Source organism: Heliangelus exortis, chromosome 3 (genome assembly GCF_036169615.1).
Source record: "Heliangelus exortis chromosome 3, bHelExo1.hap1, whole genome shotgun sequence".
NCBI classification, from domain to species: domain Eukaryota; kingdom Metazoa; phylum Chordata; class Aves; order Apodiformes; family Trochilidae; genus Heliangelus; species Heliangelus exortis.
In genome coordinates, this window is record NC_092424.1 from 111,173,915 (window position 1) to 111,196,091 (window position 22,177).

The following is a 22,177-nucleotide window of genomic DNA, read 5'->3' on the forward strand; positions in this document are numbered from 1 at the left end:
GTTTGGCTGTGTTTTTCTCTGCTGGATTTCAGCACCCAGGAGTCTGTCTTGCTTAAAAAAAAAAACCAAAAAACAAACAACAAAACAACAACCCTCATGTCTCCGTTCAAGCCACATCCAGAGGATGCTGTAGTCACCTCTCTGTGTTTTTTTTAGCAAGCTTGGCAAGTGAAGGGCCTCTCTGCAAAGCCATTTCTCCAACCTTCAAGTGGTGGGGCTGATCCTGGATTCAGTCTCAGTCCTTTTTAGGGGGTCTAAAATGGGCTCAAATGTTTATTTCTGTGCAGAATTAGGATTTCTGGAGGCAAAGATGCATTTCATTAAGGTTTGACCTCAGCCTTGTGCATGTGTTCTGGTGAAATGGGCTCTGAAATATCTTCCTGAATGTGCTGTTCCTGGAGGAGATGGATCAGGCATAGGAACCAGCAGCTGTTGGTGTTTGGGTTCCTTTCAGGGTGGGGACACAGGGTGGTATCTACCCAAGGGTTTGTAATTAGAGGTTGCAGGGTGCATCCTTCTTAAATAGATCATTTGAATCCAAACATGATTGCTAAACCCCTGCAGATTGCATTCATCAAAGCCTTATAAATACAGAGCAGTTCCCTCTTCTTGCAGCACCTCTTGCTCTCAGCACCTTTATGCTGGAGCTCCACCATGTCAACCAAAGCCATGAAGATGTTCTGTCTGCTCCTGCTTCTCCTCACGGGGGTGTCCCAGGCAGCTGCAGGTAAGTGGAAATACATCCATGGTTTGCAGAGCTCCTGGAGGCTTTCAGGGATGGCAGCAAAACTCCACAGCAGGTTGTGGAGCTCCCCAGGCTCCTTCTGGTGCTCTCTGCACATGGAAGTGTTGTGAGCAAGGGGAGAGGCTTTTTTTTTTTTTTTTTTCTTTCTTTCTAAAGCAAATGGTCTGATGCAACTCGAGTAACTGAGGATCATAGAATCATAGAATTTTCAAATTTTCAGGGTTGGAAGGGACCTTTAAGATCATCTCATTCCAACCCCCCTGCCATGAGCAGGGACACCTCCCACCAGATCAGGTTGCTCAGAGCCCTCTCCAGCCTGGCCTTAAAAACTTCCAGGGATTGGTGGGGCTCTCTGGGCAACCTGTGCCAGGGTCTCACCACCCTCATGGGGAAGAACTTCTTCCTAACTTCCAATCTAAACCTCCCCTCCTCTAGTTTGAATCCATTCCCCCATGTCCTATCACTCCCTGACATCCTAAAAAGTCCCTCCCCAGCTTTCTTGTAGCCCCTTCAGATACTGGAAGGCCACACTAAGGTCTCCTCAGAGCCTTCTCCTCTCCAGCCTGAATAACCCCAACTCTCTCAGTCTGTCCCCATACCAGAGCTGCTCCAGCCCTCTGATAATCCTCCTGGTCCTTCTCTGGACACACTCCAGCACATCCATGGCTTTCTTGTAACAGGGACTCCAGAACGGGACACAGAACTCTGGGTTGGGTCTCACAAGAGTGGAGCAGAGGGGGTGAATCCCCTCCCTTGACCTGCTGGCCACCTTTCTCTTGATGGGGCCAAGGATGGGATTGACTTTCTGGGCTCCAAGTGTACACTGATGGCTCAGGTTGAGCTTCTCATCCCCCAGCACCCCCAAGTCCTTCTCCCCAGGGCTGCTCTCAAGGCAGTCACTGCTCAGCCTCTATCAGGGCTTGGGATTGCCCTGACCCAGATGCAGAACCTGCACTTGGTCTTGCTGAACTTGATGAGGTTGACATGAGCCCACCTCCCCTGCTTGTCAGGGTCAGGAGAGCCTTTTCCACAGGTGTAAATCCAAAAGAAGATGCTCACTGGTTCTTCTCCTCCTTTACAGTGTCGGACACCGTGACGTGTCGGAAGACCAAGGGCCAGTGCTCATTCCTGCTGTGTCCCTTGTTTAAAAGAGCCACGGGCACCTGCTACAATGGACTGGCAAAGTGCTGTAGGCCATTATGGGAACCCTCAACATCCCATGGTGGGCACTGATGGTGTTGGTACCATCAGTGGCAGCAGAAAAGCAGTTTTGCCCTTCTCTACACAGGTTTGTGTTGGTGTTGGTAGTGGTTACCTCTGCTTGTGGCCATGTGTCTGCTCTGCTCCCCTGGATCTGCAACTGGGAGATCACTGCGTGGCACCTCCTCATCCACTGAACCTTGTCCTTCCACTGTCACCAAGGCAGGGTGGACTGAACCAGGGCAGCTCCTTTCCCTGCCAAGGGTGCTTTGTGATGGGGACCAGGCAGATTTCCTCCTCTTGTTGGGGGAGAGCTTGATGGGATGCTGAGATACAGCAGCAGACCTCCTCACCCAAGCCACCTGCTCTCCTCTGGTAGCCACCCATGGAGCTCTGATGGCCTTGGTTGCCAGGCTGGTGTCCTGAGGGGAGAGCAGGAAGCTGATTTCCAACCACTGAAGAAGTTTTTTTGGGAAGTGGTTCCCTGTTATAGCCCTGATGCTTCACATTGGTGGAACCCATGGAGGAGCAAGGTGTGGAGGTGAAATACAACCCTGTAGATTCCCATCTTCTTCCCTGTAGGACCCCTTTTATCTTCTGTGAGACTGTTTATCTCCTTATAATCATCTCAAGAGAAGGTCTTTTATCTTCCACTTTCCCATTCTGTATTCTCAGATGATGCTGTCCTGGCTTGCTCATCTCTCCAGCTTCTCAGAGGACATCTGGCTCATCCATACACTTGTTCTGCAGTGGAAGCCTGGTCAGCTCTCACTTCACCTCTAACATGATACACCAGGGGCTGGAAACTGGTCTTCAGGCATGATCTGCTGCTCTCTTTCAGGCTCTGCAAAATATCTCAGCCTTCCAGCTCTGAAGTGAGCTGGGCTCTTTTTCTCTCCTCTAACACACATCTGCTTCAAAGAGACTGTGGCTCACAAACTGAGTTGTGTAAAGATCTAATAAAGCCTCAGTAATTACACAAAGTGCTTTAAACAATTTATGGGCCATGAAGATGACCTGAGGGCTGGAGCAGCTCTGCTCTGGAGCCAGGCTGAGGGTTGGGGTTGTTCAGCCTGGAGAAGAGAAGGCTCCAGGGAGACCTTAGAGCACCTTCCAGTGCCTGAAGGGGCTCCAGAAAAGCTGGGGAGGGACTTTGGACAAGGGCCTGGAGGGATGGCAAAAGGAGGAACAGTTTAAAACTCAAGGAGGGGGGATTTAGGTTGGACATCAGAAGGAAATTCTCTGCTCTGAGGGTGCTGAGCCCCTGGCCCAGGTTTCCCAGAGAAGCTGTGGCTGCCCCATCCCTGGCAGTGTCTCAGCCCAGGTTGGATGGGGCTTGGAGCACCCTGGGCTGGGGGAGGTGTCCCTGCCCATGCAGGGGGGTTGGAACTGGATGAGCTTTAAGGCCCCTTCCAACCCAAACCAATCTGTGATTCTCTGATTCTATAGGTTAGGAGTGTTTTGATCCTTTTGGTTTCTGAAGTGTAGGGCTTAGGTCCTGTGTGTCTTAGGTCCATCCCCATCTCATTGGCAGACACCTCCAAAACTTAGGAAATATTGTCTAGGTCATCTCCTACCTGAGCCCAAGTCAGCTCCACAGTCAGCTTTGTTCATCCCAGGAAGGTGGCTTAAAAAATTCTCATCGGGCAGCTTGTCAAGCCCTGCAAACACACTGCAGATGAGATTACTGCCACCACCAAAGAAAAAAGAATCATTATTAATAATCAAGCTCTCTCCAAGCCCAAAATTGATACTCCAACCTTACCCACACCTTCCATCTAGTGACTGGAAAGCTGGTGAACTGAGGTTTGCAGCCCTGCAGGAGGTGTAGCCAAGCAAGCAGAAGGTTCCTGCTGGTGGAATTAAGTTCTTCCATCCAAGGATTAATTTTAACCCTTTCAGTTCAGGAATAAGACAGAAGAATAGCAGGGAGCAGCTGTTTGGTGGAATGCCAAGAAGTTGCAGTGGTTCTGCCATGGAGTTGACTTTCAGGAATGGTGAGTGGGAGTCCTCAGGGGTTGTAGCATCAGTGCCATCAGGAAATGGAGTGCTTCGTGGAGGATGCAGGGGCTGCTGCTCACATTGCACTGATGAAGAAACCAGGGTGGGGAGCAGGGAATTGTCAGCTTAATGACAGCCTGCTAATCCTCTTCCTGAACTCCCAGAGAAGCACTGACTTCTCATTTAATGCAGCCTTTTTTTAACCTAATTCCAGCTGATGATTATTTTCCTTTTCATAGCGACTTATGTTTCCCTTTTACACATTTGTAAGGGATTCATACAACATGAATTTTATGAAAAAGTTCTTTTCCATGAGGGTTTTGGAACAATGGAAGAGGTTGCCCATGGAAGCAGTTGAGGCCTCATCCCTGGAGATATTCAGGAGGATTGGGGAGGCTCTGAGCACCCTGATCTGGATGAGGGTGGCCCTGCTGACTGCAGGGGGTTGGACTGGGTGAGCTTTAGAGGTCCCTTCCAACCCGAATTATTTTATGAAATGTCTGAAAATAACTGAGGAAAGAGCTTCCCCATTAGAGAGCTGTGGGCACTGAAGGAGAAATTCCTGCTGGAACTGATTTGCTAAATGAAAGACCTGAGTACTCCATTGGTAACACTGAGATACCAGGTGACTTCAGTCAAACCTGAAGTTCATGTCTGCAGAAGGCAAAATTCATACCTAAGAGTTAGAAATTGTTTCAGATCACTCAAATGACTGTGTGAACTACATTAAATTATACTTTTTTTTTCTCTTTTTTCTAAGTTACAAGAGGAAAACCAAAGTTAGGCCCAACACCTTTCTATAATTTAACCATTGACATGTCTCTGGCTCAAGCTTGGTTCTTCTCTCCCATCAAATTCCAGATGAAGTCTCAAAGCTGGCAGAGGCAACCTGTTCACAGCAGGCAATTTATGGAATGGTTTGGTTTGGAAGAGACCTTTCAGATCATCTACTTACAACCTGCAAACTCATCTGGTTTCAATTTAGGTGAAGCCAGTGAATGCTGGAGTTCGAAGCTGACAGTATGGACATGACTGGGCTCTGTCCTTTGTCTTGGACATCCAGGTGGTGCAGGTCAGCTCCTTAGCAGAGATCTGACTGCAAATACATCTGTGCTCCTGTCAGGGTTTAACACTGGCCCAGCAATCAAACCAAATAACAGATGCTCTGTATTAATCCCCCTCCCCTCCCTGATAAAGAAAGGAGAGAGAATAAGGGAGAGAGACTGATGGGTTGGAAACTAAACTACTTTACTTTAATGAATCAGTAATGATAAAAATGAAAAAATGACTAAATCTATACAAATGTGCAGGAAAATTGATCCCACGTTCCTCCCCCCTTTCCCCCAGTAACTTTCACGTCACCACCGAGGCTGCAGGGCAGCCCTGGGAAAGTCCAGGCTGGAATCCTGGGGTCAGCAGCAGTTGGGAGCTGGAGGCAGGAACACACAGATTCAGGCTGGCATGGATCAGGAGCACAGGCAGAGGAAGGGATGGAATCCTTCCAGGATGCCAAAACAAACAGGGACAGGGGAAGAAGGGGAAGCAGGAAGGGGTTTGACCCTTGTGATCTCTCAAATTTATCCTGAGTATGAGGTGTATGGGATGGAATACTCTGTTTGGTCAATTGTGGTCATTTATCTTGTCTGTTCCTCCCTAAGGGAGGGTTTCAGGTGGGACCTTTTTACTCCTTTTCTCCTTCTGGAGGGCAAAATGTTGCTCAGAGCTGAGCAGTTCCTTGGTTCTGCAGCCCATTCTCCAGCTGTAACTATAACCATGGAGTGGGATCAGTCCCAGCAGCAGCCACTGCCTGAGAAACTTGCTGTTCATTTCAGCAAGTGCAGCTCCTGACAAGAGACTGAGCTGGAAGCAAAAGTACAAGACAGAAAATTCCCTTTATCCTGGCCCAAAAAGCTCCAAGAGCAGTTGGATTCAGTAACAACACTTGGTGCTGCTCATGCTCACCATGAACTCAGCAGCTTGGAGGTATCTGCAGATTTAGGATTTTTTTCCATGCCACAGAGCAACTTTGAGGTATCTTCAGGTTTAGGATTTTCTTCCTAAAGTTGTGGATGGGATGTGTGCCTTTGCAAGATGCCAGCTCTGTGGACATCTGAGTGGGCATCTGCTGGGCCAAATCCCACCAGACTCCTCCAGGTACCATTTCCCATCACACAATATCAACTTCCAAATTAACTGGAATGAACATCCAGGAGCATGGCAACCTTTGTAGCTGTTTTTATCATACTGGAAAATAATTATCACCAAGATTCATCCAGCAAGGACAGAAACCTTGAGTGAGCTGCTGCAACGTGTTGCACAAATGGAGAGGGCCCAAAGTGGTTTCTATTCAGCCCAACACATTTCCTGAAGAGATGCTGCAATTTTTTTGAAAGCAATACCTCAGTTCCTCAGAGGACAGCACCAGAGAGGATTCATTGGGCCTCCTGATGCTCCCCAAAGCTGCAGGGATCCTTTGATTGGCCACCAGGAGGAGGTTGAGAAGAGCAAGCATCCTTCACCACCCTCCAGCAAGAGAATAAAGCCAGGGTCTGCTCCTTCATCTCAATTCATCTGACACTGATCCAAGGATTCTTCCAACCTAGAGCTGCCTCTTACCTGGTAATGACCAAAATCTTCTCATTATTCAGCCTCTCTTAAAAAGTTCTGTCTTTCTTAACCAGGCTGGGGATTTTATATCTTTCCTGTAGAGCTGTGTTTCACTCTTAGAGCAGTGACTCCAGCCCAGAAAGGGTTAATTCTGGAGATTTCAGGTATTGATACTGCAGAAGAGGTTTTGTTGGCTGTGGGAAGAGAGCTGGGAGGAAACACAAATGCTCAGAAATGTGTCCTGGAAATCGTGTAAGTCTTGAGGTGAAGGAAAAGCAACAGCCTCTAAGCAAGAGCAGGGAGAAGATGGATATTAACTGTGAAGGAACTTTTTTCTGCTGGTTTTTTTTAGTTAGAAAAGCTTGAGAACACACATAACACACATTGTTGTGGTTTGGATTTTTTTTTTAATATAAATATAGCAAAAAAAAAAGTCTTATTTTTCTTCCTGAATTAACAGCTTTAACTTCAGTATGGCAAATTGAATTTAGTGCAATATACTGCAAAGTAGTAACCAATCTGTGAGAAATATCTGGTTAGCTGATACAACAGTACACTTGGCTTTAAAATTGTAATTTTTTCTGCTTGGAAGTTTCATCCTGTGCCACAGGATGGGTGCTCCAAGAAGCCCTTTAGGACAACAGAAATTGTTATAAAGAAAGCCTGTAATACCTCTTCTAGATGGTCTTGTAGAACATTTCTGCATGGCACTTGTCAGCCCACAATGCTTATGGACACCTCTTATTTTTAATTATTGATTAATTATCATTAACCTCTTCTTATGAATGTCTTGGTGTCATTTCTCCAGAGTGACAGGAGCTCCCAGGCCACCTTCTGCCATGAGAATCCTTTTTTTTCTCTTTGCTGTCCTTCTGGTGCTATTTCATGGAGCTGCAGGTAAGAGGTGAATGAAGATGAGAAGGAGATATTTGGGGCTTATAAAGGTTTCCTGTCCCCTCCAGGAAGGGACCAAGCTGCCTCCTGCAAGGAAACTTCACACATATCATCAAAACTTGTTGGCAGATTCTGGATGATCCATGGAGTTAGCAGGCAAACACTGCAACCTTTGCTACTCCTCTGGAAACCCAGCCTGACTTGAAAGCACCAGGGGCAACCCCAAAATTATCTTTCAGCACCAGCATCTCCCCCATGAAACACTCGTGACTTAAATCACTTGGTCTCTGGCTCAGCCTGCAATGAACCTAATCAAATATCCTTTAGACACACAGAAAAAAAAAAAAAGAAAAAAAAAAAGGATTTTTGTCCCATGCTCTCTTTGCTTCAGGACCTTGTATGTGGGGTGGGAAGGTAGAAAATCATGAATTAAGCTTGAAATGCTTACTGGTGGCTTCTGCTTGGTGGTACAACCAAATTTTATACAACAAAAATCTGTGTACAACAGATTTTGTACAATACAACAGTGGTGGTGGTAGACTGGGCCTGTTGGGGGGTTCAAGGGGGTCTGGAACATAAACCCCACCTAATTATCCAGAATAAGGGACTGTGGTTAAACAGCATCCCTGAAAAGGGGTCAGTCATGGTGCAGGGTACTGTGTGCCCAAACATGTGCTGAAGAGACTTGGAGTCAATGGGAATAGGATGGGAAGTAAGGATGGGAAAAGATAATGGTGAATTGCAGAAGACCAGGACCATAGAAAAAGTGTCCTATGGTTTTATCCTTTTATGCTTTCCTGGCATAGAAAAGACACTGGGCAAAGGGTTCTTTTGATCTGGCCCAGAATGGGTGTTTCATGGCCTTATTTAACATAAAGTGAGCATCTGAGGTGTTCTCAGTAGGACCTATCTCCTGGGTATGGTAAAGCAGGAAATTTATCTGGAAAAGTTTTTCTGGGAGTAAAGAACTTGGCACCAGAAGTGGTTTATTCAGCCTTCCCAGCATTTCTTTATTTTTTTTCCTCATTTATTTTATGCCTGGGATTCTCTGGGTACTGCTGTATGTGCCCAAAACTCAAGTGTTGTGAATCCAGCACACCAGGGTTCTGCTGGACCTGATCTACCTGGGGAATATTCATGAGCTTTCTGATGGAATAAACTCTCCAATTGCTGGATTCAGTGCCTGGTGCATGGATGAGCTGTGAAACTGGAATTTACTGCTTCATTTGAAGTCACTCAGGTGCATCCAAACCCCATCAGCCTGCCAGGCTGCATCTCTGGTAATCAATCTGCTGCCTAATTGCTCAGCTGCTCCCCAGGGTAATGCTGACCCCTGGCAATCAGCCTTTTCACAGAGAAAAACTGTTCTGGGAATTGCACAGGCTGATGGCCATTCCCAAAAAGCAGTTTGGAACTGGATAAGCTATTTAGCCATGGAGATAAAAAAAAAAAATTAAAAAATTTAAATTTTTTTTTAAAAAAAATTTAGCCATGGAGATAAAAGCAATGTCCAACTGCTTGGTTAAAGCCCTTGAGGGTGTTTGCCACCATGGTGATCCTGGGTGCTCTGTGGAGTTTGTCCATGTGTGGGGGACACAGAGTCACAGAATGGTTTGGGTTGGAAGGGACCTTAAAGCTCATCCAGTTCCAACCCCCTGCATGGGCAGGGACACCTCCCCCAGCCCAGGGTGCTCCAAGCCCCATCCAACCTGGCCTTGAACAGTTCCAGGGATGGAGGAGACAACATCTGTGTTGACTGCTTGACAACAGGACCTGTTTTGACACATGGGTGAAATTAATTGGAAGGGAAATAAGCCACATGTAAAGGAACTCCAGATGCACAGAAATCCTCACCTCTGTCCTGAGAAGGGGAGGCCTCCAGGCTGAGCTGGTGGATCTCTCCTTAATTGTGACCTACAAGACTTTAAGAATCATAGAATCATGGAATGGTTTGGGTTGGAAAGGACCTTAATCCAGTTCCAACCCCCCTGCATGGGCAGGGACACCTCCCTCAGCCCAGGGTGCTCCAAGCCCCATCCAACCTGGGCTGAGACACTGCCAGGGATGGGGCAGCCACAGCTTCTCTGGGAAGCCTGGGCCAGGCTCTCACCACCCTCAAATTAAAGAATTTCTTCCTAATGCCCAACCTCAATCTCCCCTCTTCCAGTTTTAACCCATTTCCCCTGTCCTCTCCCTACCCCCCCGTGTCCAAAGCCCTCCCCCAGCTTTCTTGTAGCCCCTTCAGATATTGGGAGGTTGCTCTGAGCTCACCTGGGAGCCTCCTCTTCTCCAGGCTGAACAACCCCAATCCCTCAGCCTGGCTTCCCAGGGAGGTGCTCAGCCCTCTGAGCATTTGAGTGGCTCTGCTCTGGACACCTTCCAGGAGCTCTGTGTCCTTCTGCTGTTGGGGACTCCAGAACTGGACACACAACTCCAGGTGGGGTCTCACCCCAAGAGCTGGTAAGTGTCTACTTCCAGGTTCCTATCAGGTCTCTGGTGTCCCTCCTTGAGTTCCTAAGGGAACCTTAGGAGTTCTGAGCTTAGAGACACATTTTTTTACCTTTGAAGAAGGGCTTAAAGAATGTTCTTGATTGTTCTGCCTCCTCATTAGGAGGAAAAGGGGGATGCATTAGGACTGTCCTGACTTTTGGTCACCTCTTCACTGTGGTGTCAGCACTCAGGAGATCAGCAAGATGCAAAACCCTGAGAGACTCAACTGTCTCTTGCTTTTTCTTCTTCTATTTTTTCTTTTTTGTATGGCACAGGCTTTTCAAGACCTCCAAGACCTTTCATGAGATGTGGCTACCGTGGGACTTTCTGCTCCCCTGGGACATGTCCCCGTGGCAATGTTTACCTGGGGGTCTGTCGTTTGGGCTATTCTTGCTGTAGATGGTAAGTTCAGGACTTAACCAAGGCAAGAACAACTTCCCAGACTTTCAGCTGAGCCCTGTGGAGTGAGATTTACCCCATCAAAATTGAGCCTGAAGACACTGAAATGTTCTCTCCTTTGCACAGGTTGTAGTGGGGCTCAGTGTCTCCAGGGATCTGGGGATGATGGCTTCTCAAGCTCTTGGATTCAGGGAATTTTTGTACCACTCATCAAGGATTTGTCATTCTCCTGCCAATAAATGCAAGACCTGGGGAGGTTGTGTGGCTGCTGCCTGTGTGGTGTTGTCATTCTTTTCCCTAAAGGTGGTTTTTGCCTTTAGAAATTGGAGGAAAAAAATCTGAAATCAGCTGAAACCTACCTTAGTTTGACAAAGTATTTTCTCCTCTTGGGTTGCTGATGGAATGGTTGCTGGCATGTTCTCCACCCATGCCTTGCTAGGAGTCCTGTGTTGTGCCCAAAGCTGGGGTCAGTCACTGTTGCCATAGGGAACATGGAAGTTTTCTCCAGTGGGATCCTTCACCTCTGCTCAGAAAATTTTAGGTTCCCACCTCCTGGTCCAGCTCTTTCAGACCTGAGAACAGCATCCTATTTCCTTCCAGGGATGGATGAGGACCCACTGAGCAGAACAAAAGGAGGCAGGCAGCCCAGTTTCTAAATTTGAAGGTTGGTTATTTCATTTGATATAAATTCAGAGTAAATCTGCAAAAATTTGTATCAGCTGCAGTAGCAGCTCAGGAGATGGGAGTTTGACTTCCAAAGCTGCTTGAGACAGTTGGACAACACCTGTAAAAGGTGTGAAATACCCCTTCTAATTCAACCACTCCTCCTGCAAGAGGTTTCTCCTGTCTTATTCTAAATTCTAATAGAAATCTCAGAAGGTTCAAGTGAGCCCTGTTCTCTGCAGCTCCTCTTGCATGATGAGGAGCATCCCTGGGCAGATAAATCAGCCTTTGGGCTACCACTTGGTGGCTGGGGCTAGTGAACAGTTTTCTTTTTGCTGAGTCCTGCCCAGAGACTGAGCCCAGGCCAATGAACACTGTGTCAGAATAACTCCAGGGGTTACTCCCAGCAGTCCAAGGACCTTTCTGAAACATCCATCTGGATGTAGCCACCCTTTCCCACAAAAGAATTAAATAGCAAACATGGCCAGGCTGGGCTGGCTGCTCTCAGGGCACATCTTTGAGGGTCAAGGGGATAAATGTATCTCTGAAATACAGGGGGGACTGATCTCCTCTCTCCTGTGCTCCAGGAGAAGGGCAGCACTCATGGATGCTCACCAAAGGAGAAGGAATCATGGAATGGTTGGAAGAGACCTTAAGGCTCACCTAGAGCACCCCCAGCAGGGACAGCCTCCAATAGGTCAGGTTGTTAGGATCCCTGTCCAATCTGATCTGGAATTCTCTCCAGAGATGGGGCATCTACCACCCCTCTGGCCAGTCTCAGCCAGTGTCTCACCACCCTCATTTAAAATTAAAATTTCTTCCATATATCTAATACAATTTTCCCTCTTTTAGGTTGAAACCATCACCCTTTGTCCTATTCCTAGAGACCCTACTAAAAAGTGTCTCCACCTTTCTTTTAAGCCCCTTGAAAAACTAAAAGGCTTCCCAGGTTTCTAAACCAAAAGGTCTCCCCAGGGCTGCTTTTTCTCCAGGCTGAACACCCCCAACTCTCAGCCTGGCCCCAGAGCAGAGCTGCTCCAACCCTTGGATCATCTCCGTGGCCTCGTGGCCTCCTCTGGACTCACCCCAACATCTCCAGGTCCTTCTTGTGATGGGAACCCCAGAACTGGACCCAGCACTGCAGGGAGAGTCTTACCAGAGTGGAACAGAGAGGGACAATCCCCCATCTCTCCCTTCTGTCACGTTGCTGAGGATGCATCCCAGGACATGGTTGGTTTCTGGGCTGTGACCTCTCACTGCTGGCTCATGTCCAGCTTTTCATTCATCAGTACCCCCAAATTCTTCTCCTCAAGGCTGCTCTCCATCCCTTCCTCCCCCAGTATGGATACTGGGAATCATCCCAACCCAAGTGCAGGACCTTGCACTGGGCTTTTTCAAAGAACCAACCAACCCAGGTGCAAAGGACATGGAAAAGGACTGGTTTCATGCCCTGAGCTTGCCATTGTGGCAAAGCACTTAGAATTTCCTTCAAAGCAGATGCTTCTGCAAATGCTTCTGCCACCACTGAAACCACAGCCTTGTGAAGGCAGGAAACAGGTCCAACTGCCACCTCCCAGGGACTCTCCTGGATGGGGACCTCAGGAAGTTGCCAAGTGGAACCTCAACCAGCAACTCACGGTTTAGGTCCTACGGAGTTTATTACCCAACCCGTGGTAGGTGAGTGTCACTTTCACAAAGTGGAGTGGCACAAGAGGTTTTGCTCACTGGGGGCCTTTGCAGGGAGGGTTCAGCCCTTGTTATTTTAGATTCTGCTCTGGCAATGAGCCACTGCCTATTGCCAGCATCACCGCGTCTCCACGCGTCGGGTCCAGCACCACAAATATCTGTCCTTGCATTCATCCCTGGGGAATGGCTTCAGGAGGCAGCTTAAAGCAAAACACATGCTGAAACCTCCCTCCTTTCACACCCCCCTCCTGCTTCTTATCCCAGTTCTACCTCCCCAGTGCTATGGAGATGTTTGAATTCATCCCGAAGCTCAACATGAGCCCAGAACCCAACCATGTCCTGGGCTGCAGCAAAAGAAGCACAGACAGGGGTCGAGGGAGGGGATTCTCCCCCTCTGCTCTGCTCTGCTGAGACCCCACCTGGAGTTGTGTGTCCAGTTCTGGAGTCCCCAACAGCAGAAGGACACAGAGCTCCTGGAAGGTGTCCAGAGCAGAGCCACTCAAATGCTCAGAGGGCTGAGCACCTCCCTGGGAAGCCAGGCTGAGGGATTGGGGTTGTTCAGCCTGGAGAAGAGGAGGCTCCCAGGTGAGCTCAGAGCAACCTCCCAATATCTGAAGGGGCTCCAAGAAAGCTGGGGGAGGGCTTTGGACACGGGGGGGTAGGGAGAGGAAAAGGGAAATGGGTTAAAACTTGAAGAGGGGAGATTGAGGTTGGACATGTGGAAGAAATTCTTGAATTGGAGGGTGCTGAGCCCCTGGTTGCCCAGGTTTCCCAGAGAAGCTGTGGCTGCCCCATCCCTGGCAGTGTCTCAGCCCAGGTTGGATGGGGCTTGGAGCACCCTGGGCTGAGGGAGGTGTCCCTGCCCATGCAGGGAGGTTGGAACTGGATGAGCTTTAAGGTCCCTTCCAACCCAAACCATTCCATGATTCTATGACACATCCCCTAACAGCAATTCTTTCACTCTGGTAGCACAGCTCAGGTCTCAGACAGAACATTGGTTCATGATGCAAAGCCATGAAAAGCAGGAGATATTCTCACCCCAGTGCCCCACCACCCCTCTGTGCAGATGAAGCTTGACTGGAGCAGACAGAGGGTCCCAGAACATTGCTGGAAGCACTGTCTGGCTCTCTCTTTCCCAAAGTATTTTTGCTCAGTCACAGCTGCTCCGTGTGGTCTGACATCCATCAGGGAGATGATGAATGTGGAGGAGGATGTGGAGCTGTGGGCTCAGTCTGACTCCAGGGTCAGACACAAGTGTCCAGAGAGGATCTGGATGTGTATGGGGCAGGACCAGTTCCCATAAACAGCTTGGATACAACTCATTCCCAGGGGTATGAGTGGGATGGTTGGCTTCACACACATGCTGGTTCAGTGTTGGCTTGCACAAGCCCAAAATATCATGGGAGGTGATGAGATTTCAGTGTCCTTCTTGGAATAACAGCAGACAGAAATAGTGTCCCTTTAGAAGTGGGCTGTGGAATTTACAGTTTCTTCTTTCTGGAGGGACTGGTGAGGACTCTTTACTGAGAAGCCACTGGCATCTGGGGCAGTTTCATCTGCACTTCAGATGATGATGATGCAGACATCCATGCCAAAGCTGGTCAGTCACAGTTCCCTTTATAGAACATGGCAGAAAAGCAGGAATTCCTAAAGAGGGATTCACCAGGGCTCTTTTGGCCATCAGCATGAGAATAATGTGACTTTAGTCTGGAGGAAAGGAGGCTGAGGAGATGCCTTGTCACTCTGTCTAACTCCCTGAAAGGAAGATGGAGAGATGGGGGTTGGTCTCTTTTCCCAAGTAACAGGTGATAGAATAAAAGGAAATGGCTTCAAGTTGTACCAGGGAAAGTTTAGATGGGATTTGAGGAAAAATTTAACCACTGAAATTGTTGTCAAACAGCGGCCCAGGCTGCCCAGGGCAGGGATGGAGTCCCCATCCCTGGGGGGATTTCAAACCTATGGAGATGTGGTGCTGAGGGACACGGGGCAGTGGTGGCCTTGGCAGTGCTGGGTTAATGGTTGGACTTGATGATCTTAAAGGTCTTTTCAACCAACATATGCAAAAAAAGATGTGAGACTTGTCCTCCATCTGCTGTGGAAGGGAGCAGAAGGTGAAAAGCTTGACCCTGCTCCTTCATCACTGCAAAACTCCATATGAGTCCTGAGCCAGTTGTGTGTTGTGGCTGCCAAGCAGAATGGGACCTGAGAAGAGCAATGGTTGGGGGCCTCCTCTTGGATCCTCCACAGTTTCCAGCCTTGTGTGCCAGGTCACTGCAAAAGGACACAGAATCATAAAACCCTAGAAAGTTTTGGATTGGAAGGGACCACAAAGCTCATCCAGTTCCAACCCCCCTGCATGGGCAGGGACACCTCCCAGGGATGCTCCAAGCCCCATCCAACCTGGGCTGAGACACTGCCAGGGATGGGGCAGCCACATCTTCTCTGGGAAACCTAGGACAGGGTCTCACAACCCTCAAATTAAAGAATTTCTTCCTAAATCTCATCTCAGTCTCCCCTCTTTCACCTTAAAACCATTCCTCCTCATCCTGTCATTATAAAAAGTCCCTCCCCAGCTTTTCTGTAGCCCCTTCAGGTACTGGTGGTCCAGATGTTTCAGATTTTCATTAAGGGGGCAATTAGTTACATCTCTGTGCTGTTGCTTTTCAACACATGCAGAGGCTCACTTTTGGGGTGCTGGAGGAAATGAGAAGCTGTCCTGAGCTCCTGATCACCCTGGCAGAGAAGCATTGCCTGCCAAGAGATGTCCTCAGAATCAGACCTGAAATTTTTCTGTGCAATTTCCCTCACTGAGGAAAGAAACTGAGGCAGGAAAAAAAATGTGAAATATGACGAGAGGGTGGGATAAAATCCATAACTATGTAACCACCAAAAAACCATTATGCAGGAGTGTGGTTTTTATATATTTATATATAGACACAAATACACACATATCCTTGACGAACCTGCAAGAGGGCCAAAAAAAAACCCCATGTGAAGGTGGCACCATCCATACACTGAGAACCCATAAAGAGTTAAACCCAGCAGCAAGGTCTTAACCCAACAAAGTCACAGTAGAAGTTGTCATTCACAGCCCTGCCAGCTGGGTGGAGATGTCATCCCACCTGGCTCCTTCCCAACTATTTTCAAGCCAAGCTGAGAGAGAACATGATTCACTTTGGGGGGGGAAGGGAGGGAAGGAGAACAGAGCTGCTTTGTCTTGTGCAAGCAGAGGGATTGCCAAGCTCCAACGGGCAGGGATGCTGAATGTCCCAAGAAGTGTCCAACAAACCACAGGACCAGACAACCCTTTCGCAAGGTGGGATGACACAAGAAGCCCAGTTGGAGACCTGGGAATCCTCCTCAGAGGTGGCAGAAGAGGGAATCAATGTTAGGTTTTGTTTTTCTTTGTTTGCTCGGTTGGTTTTTTGTTTCTGGTTGGGGGGAGGAGCACAAAAAGGAGCTTTTGGGTCGGGTGTTTTGAAGTGGCTGCCATCCCAAAGGACATTTTGCCCTTTGGGAACCAAGAGGCTGCTGGAAGCTTCTATTCCCAGGGTTTTTGGCAGGTGCTCCCACTGCTGATCTCCTCCTGGATGGGTTGTCCTCTCTCCTCAGTCCCATCTGACTCAGGAGCAGGAATCCTGCTGTTCATCTCCTTTTTCTTCTCCCCAGAGCTGTGACCTTGCTGACGACTTCCAGCCATGAGGATCCTGTCTCTCCTCTGTGCTCTCCTCCTCCTGGTCCTCCAGGCACTGGCAGGTGAGAAAGGGGTGGGAGACCATGGAAGATTTGCCCCTTTGACAATATTTTGGAGGGAGGATTTAGCAGCTGAGGTGATGCTGAGTGATGTGTGACTTCTCCTGGCTGCTGTGGCATCCCCCCTGGGGTCACTCACATCCCAAACCTTTAAGGAAAGACTTCTGCTGCAGGTTCTGGGTCTGGGACTGGAGTTGGGACCTTGTGACAAAGCTCTCAGAGTCTACAAGGATTTGCTGCCTTCTTTTTACCTCCTGTCCCATTTTTTTCCATGTCAGCAGCACTGGGCACCTCTGGGGAGGAGGGAGGAAGGCAGATCCTGCTCTCACCCTTGGAGTCCTTCCTTATTCCAGGAGGGGGACACGTTGGAGAACCTCTCCCAGAAGCTGCTGAGGGATGAGTACCATAACCATCACCTTGGTTTCTGCTGCAGATGCCTGCCTGGGGACTTTGTGACAGGGGACAGCCAAGGGTGGGCTAACAATGGCCCAGGAACAATGGCCAGGCAGGGTCCAGGGGTTGGGCACAGCATCTCAGCAGGGTCGTTTCAAAAGTCCCCTGGTTTTGTGCTCTGCAGGGCTGTCCCTTGCTCGAGGATCACCCCGAGAGTGTGAGCGCCGGGGGGGGTTCTGCTCCCCTGGGTCCTGTCCTCCAGGAATTGGACGGGTTGGCATCTGCTCTGAGCATGATTTCTGCTGCAGGAGGTAGGTCCAGGGCTGAGGTTGCTGTCTGTTGGGGTTAGAGAAGAGGGTGTTGGAGAATGTCAGGGTTTACCACTGGCCTGGCAATCAAACTGAGTAACAGATGCTCTCTATTAATCTCTCTCTCTTCCCTGATAAAGGAGAGAGAATAAGGGAGAGAGACTGATGGGTTGGAAACTAAACTACTTTAGTTTAATGAATCAGTAATGATAAAAATGAAAAAATGACTAAATCTATATAAATATGCAGGAAAATTGATCCCACATTCCTCCCCCCCTCCCCCCAATAACTCTCACGTCACCACTGAGGCTGCAGGGCAGCCCTGGGAAAGTCCAGGCTGGAATCCTGGGGTCAGCAGCAGTTGGGAGCTGGAGGCAGGAACACACAGATTCAGGCTGGCATGGATCAGGAGCACAGGCAGAGGAAGGGATGGAATCCTCCCAGGATGCCAAAACAAACAGGGACAGGTGAAGAAGGGGAAGCAGGAAAGGCAGGAAGGGCAGGACGCTGGAAGCTGGAAACTGGAAACTGGCTTGACCTTTGTGATCCCTCATATTTATCCTGAGTATGAGGTGTATGGGATGGAATACTCTGGTCAATTCTGGCATCCCCCAAAGGAGGGCTGCAGGTAGGACCTCTTTATTCCTTCCAGAGGGCAAAATGTTGCTCAGAGCTGAGCAGTTCCTTGGTTCTGCAGCGCATTCTCCAGCTGTAACTATAACCATGGAGTGGGATCAGTCCCAGCAGCAGCCACTGCCTGAGAAACTTGCTGTTCATTTCAGCAAGTGCAGCTCCTGACAAGAGACTGAGCTGGAAGCAAAAGCATGAAACAGAAAATCCCCTTTATCCTGGCCCAAACCAGGACAGAGAACAAGGGGAAAATATGCAGCCTGAGGGCAAGGGGAACATCCTTGAGCCCTCACCTCCAGACCTTTCCTCCTGCAGCCGATGGTACCCGTGATGGGCTCCTGGCTCTCCAGCCCTGATGTCTGAGGATCCCCCTGAGACCAGCCCACCCCCTCACGGTGTGGTTGGGGTGATGCTGAGCAGAGGGGACAAGCACCAGCAGGAGCAACTGCAACCCCAGAGAGCTGGAACCTGGTCCCAGAGGAATTCCTGACCCCACTGTCTCCAATACAAGTTGTGGTTTGCATCCCTGCTGCCAAGGTTGTGTGTGTCCGTGTCCTTGGGGAGTGGTGTGGTGGGGGGAATCACCTTTTTTCTCTGGGTGGGTGAAGTCCCCCATGGACACAGACCTACAGATCTGCCTACACCCTCTCCTACCCTCTATCCATGGTGTCCCCAAGACACAGCAGGATCTCTCTGCACTGTGGGGAGGACCCAGAGGGACCCCAGCTTCTCTCTCAGCAGTGACATCCCTGCACCTGATATCCAGGGTGATGGATGGGGGTGTTGTTGTGATCCCCCTAACTTCAGTAGGTGCCTACTTGTGGTCCACTGGGTCCCAGGCTGTGTCAGGAGTCTCCACGGGGTTGTTTCACAAGATCATGTCCCTTTAGTGGCCTTGGGTCCACCCACAGATGTGGGACTTGGGGTATGTGGCACCATGGGGGTGTTGTGGGGTCCGGGGGTAGGTGGAGGTGGGGTGAGGGAGGTCAGGCTGTGTCCCTGAGGAAACAGGAACTCATGGTTGTGCCAGGAGGTCACTCAGGAGGTTGGGATTGAGGTGGGGGGTCAGAGCTTTGGTGAGCAAGACCTGGGGCTGGGTCCATCAGGAGACAAGGACCAAGCTATGGGTGAGCCTGGGGAGAGGCTGATGATGCTCAGCTTGGTGTGCATGGAGGTGGCCCCTTTACTGCCATGGAGCAGACACTTCCAGGCCAGGATCATCCCGCTGTCCTCATCCTGGGAGAAGGTCAGGACATGGGGAGCAACCTCAACCTCAACCTGGGACATTGGGACTCCATGGGGACTCAGGTTGGCCCCAGCTATGGCCTTCCTGTAGAGTGGGCTGGGAGCCCTCTCCACACCATTATCAGCCATTGGACTTGGCTGTGCTGGCCCCTGGCCTGATCCTGATCCTGGTACCAAAATTCAGGAGTGGGGATGCTCCCAGGACTCTTAAACCTGCAAAGACCCCACCATGGAGACCCAATGCTACTTCCATGGTTTGCTGTTCAGGGAAAACTGCCACCATGTGTCTTTCTGATAAATGACACCAGACCCTTTGTATCCAGCCTCGAGACCCTTCATCCTTTCCAGGATCCATCTCCCAGAGCTTTGGTGTCTCAGATAAATGGACCAGCACTTTTGGTACTTTTTTTTCCATATCCAGTATTCTGGTTTGAAGTTCACCAGAAGACTGCCCAGCCATGCAAACACACCAGAGAAAGATTGTTCATATAAAATATAGGTAGAAACGAAGTTTTCTAAGAATATAAAACAGATTTTTAAACCACATGGTCTAGTGGAAAGTGTCCCTGCCCATGAAAAGGGAGTCTGGGGCTAGATGATCTTTAAGGTCCATTCCAACCATTCTATAATTCCATGCTCATGCTGATCACATATAGAGCACGTAGGAAAGAGAGGAATATTTTCTTTTATGGGACTGGTTTCTCTTGGTACCTTACCCAACCAGTCTGCTTTGTCCATCCCAGACAGTCCAGTGCCCACTGTGCCCCACCAGATGAGTTGCATGGAGATTGCAGTGAAGATTGCAACAGCCCCCAGGAGGCACCTCAACCTCTTCCACTGCAGCAGGGAGGGATGAGGTGCAACCCCAACCATCTCCACACACATGGGTCACTTTCTGATTGGCCAAAGAGAGGGTTTTCAGCAGGAATATATGCATGTCCCTCCCCCCCACCAGAAGTGGTATAAAACCGAGGAGTTTTTTGCCAAAACAGGACTCCTTGGACCCAAGGGGATCTGGACACAGTGATTCCTGTTGGGTTTCTGAGCACCAAGAACTTCATCAGGTAGGGCATTGCTATGTGTTTCTCTGGAAAAGTGCTCTCTCAGCTTCTCTGTTCAAATCCCAGCAGCTTAGATTATTTTAAATGACAGACTGCTGGAAGTATCTATGTATTTAATCAGCCATCAGAACGAGAATAAAAACCCTCATATGAGTCTAAAAGCCCTGAAGATGTGGGAGATGGAGTTATGGTTTCCTAACTAAATGGAAAGGTGCCTTGGTGTTTGAGGAGGGACCCTGATATCTTCTGTTCTGGGGGATTGGGGACTTCCCTCAAACTGAGGAGATAATTTTCCCACAAGCATCTCCTGATGTGCAAACCTACCCTCTTCTGGCTCTTGGTTAAGGAGAGGTAGAAATGAGAGAGGCAAGGCCCAAGCCACAATTCTGATCTGTTTGAATGTAATGTTTCATTCCTTGATTGAGGACAACCCTGGACACAACCACAGGAATTTGGCACCCCCAGAAAACCTGGGAGATGGGTGTCCCTCTGTGGTTTGGTGTTCCACTGTGCCCAGGCTTCTACAGCATCCTGGGACCTCTTTGACCTTGGTGTCCCCCTTTGCAGCCTCGTGAAGACCTGGGACAGGCATCAGCCATGAAGATCCTGTACCTGCTCTTCCCCTTCTTCCTCCTGCTGCTCCAGTGTGCTGCAGGTGAGAGGGAAAGAAGGGAGATGGGGTGAGGTGTGAGTGGGGTTTTCCATGTTCTGCAAGGTGACCATGGTAGTTGGAGTGGTTCAGGGGGGTTGAGGACAAGGACTCTGAGACCCCTTCCAAGAGGACACGGACTGGGGGGTAGAGAGGGCACTTAGAAATAGAAACTTGTCTTCTTCTGCAAGTCAGAAAGGGGTTTGCCCCAGTCCTGCACCCAGCTGTTCCCCTCTGGGTGTCTCTGGATGATCTTTTGCCCTGGGCAAGGATGGGAGAGAGCGCCAGGTGTTTGCTGGCATGGTGGGTTACCTGGGGCACAAAGCTGTCGTTTCTCTTCTAGTGGTGTTTCAGAAGTGTCCTAGAACCTCATAACCCCAAAGGCTGGGCAAAGACTTTCCATCAGAAGCCACTGATGGAAAGGCAGGGAACAACCAGGACAGGGGTGTGAGGTTTTGGCAGGCCTGATGGTCCAGCCAGTGGTGGTCAGGGAGCTGTGGAACCAACCTCAACCTCACGCTGGTCCTTCCCACCCTCTCTTCTTGTGTGCATCCAGTTTGGAGCCAAAGAGCTCCCTGAGATGAGGCATTTGGGTACTGAGGACGTGGCTATGGAGATGCTGAAGCTGAGCCCACATATTGGCCTGATTTTTTTTCCCCATGACAACAGGGAACGAGGCAGCATGCAGACAGAGAAGGGGTCGCTGCACTGTTGGACGCTGCCGCTACCCTACAAGACCTATTGGGAAATGTTCAAGGTTTTCTCTATGCTGCAGAAGGTGAGGTCTTGGTTCCTGGTTGAAGAAAGTGTTTCCTTCTTTGCCCAAAAAAACATCTGCTAAAAAATTCTTTCTAAGCAATGCCTGGACAGTACTCTCCTGAGTTTATAGAATCACAGAATTACAGAATTTTCAGGGTTGGAAGGGACCTTTAAGATCATCTCGTTCCAACCCCCCTGCCATGGGCAGGGACACCTCCCACCAGAGGCTCAGGTTGCTCAGAGCCTCATCCATCCTGGCTTTAAAACCTTCAAGGGATGGAGCTCCCACCACCTCTCTGGGCAACCTGTGCCAGGGCCTCACCACTGTCATGGTGACCACCCTCATGCTTTCTGGGAGAAGCCCAAGGAGGAAGGGAAAAGCCCTTGTGGATTTGGAGCTGCTTGCTCTGCTCCTGATGGAGCCCAAGGTCCTTCCTTTGGCTCCTCCAGCTCCATGAGACTCACTCAGGCTCTGCAGAGAGCTCTCATGAGCATCCACTGTCCTTGGGCAGCTTCGAGAACATGATCCTGGGTTTGATGCCTCTGCAGAGACCTGGGGTCAGGGCTGCCACCACCAAGATAAGATGGGTCCAAACTGCATGCAGAAAGGACTGACCCTCACCTCCATTGGATCTGATTCTCTTGCACCACAGACTTGCTTCTCATCCCAGGAGAAATGGGGGAGACAGGGAAG

The 22,177-nt window shown here is 49.4% G+C and overlaps 2 protein-coding genes across 3 annotated transcripts; both read left to right on the top strand.

Moving 5' to 3' along the window:
• Positions 1-576: 576 nt before the first annotated feature.
• On the top strand, positions 577-2,928 carry DEFB1 (defensin beta 1). The gene is made up of 3 exons (XM_071742508.1): positions 577-727; positions 1,827-2,033; positions 2,621-2,928. Exons 1-2 carry the CDS (start codon positions 655-657, stop codon positions 1,976-1,978), a joined length of 225 nt encoding a protein of 74 aa, XP_071598609.1. The 5' UTR covers positions 577-654; the 3' UTR covers positions 1,979-2,033; positions 2,621-2,928.
• Positions 2,929-6,309: 3,381 nt separating this feature from the next.
• LOC139795322 (gallinacin-5-like) lies at positions 6,310-18,299 on the top strand. 2 transcript variants are annotated; one of them, XM_071742181.1, is made up of 4 exons: positions 6,373-6,565; positions 7,362-7,450; positions 17,016-17,142; positions 18,085-18,299. In XM_071742181.1, the coding sequence occupies exons 2-4, from the start codon at positions 7,393-7,395 to the stop codon at positions 18,098-18,100; spliced, it is 201 nt and encodes a 66-aa protein (XP_071598282.1). In that variant the 5' UTR covers positions 6,373-6,565; positions 7,362-7,392; the 3' UTR covers positions 18,101-18,299. The 2 variants fall into 2 exon arrangements, with proteins under 2 accessions (XP_071598283.1, XP_071598282.1); XM_071742182.1 differs by lacking the exons at positions 17,016-17,142; positions 18,085-18,299 and adding an exon at positions 10,213-10,343 and having other exon boundaries at positions 6,310-6,565.
• The last annotated feature ends 3,878 nt before the right edge of the window (positions 18,300-22,177 follow it).

What these genes read in the sequence shown, in the direction of transcription:
- DEFB1 (XM_071742508.1), top strand. Translation starts at nt 655, where the DNA reads ATGTCAACCAAAGCCATGAAGATGTTCTGTCTGCTCCTGCTTCTCCTC. An exon ending in GGTGTCCCAGGCAGCTGCAG is followed by an intron (nt 728 to 1,826) that starts GTAAGTGGAAAT and finishes CCTCCTTTACAG; the next exon opens with TGTCGGACACCGTGACGTGT.
- LOC139795322 (XM_071742181.1), top strand. Translation starts at nt 7,393, where the DNA reads ATGAGAATCCTTTTTTTTCTCTTTGCTGTCCTTCTGGTGCTATTTCAT. An exon ending in GCTATTTCATGGAGCTGCAG is followed by an intron (nt 7,451 to 17,015) that starts GTAAGAGGTGAA and finishes TGTGCTCTGCAG; the next exon opens with GGCTGTCCCTTGCTCGAGGA.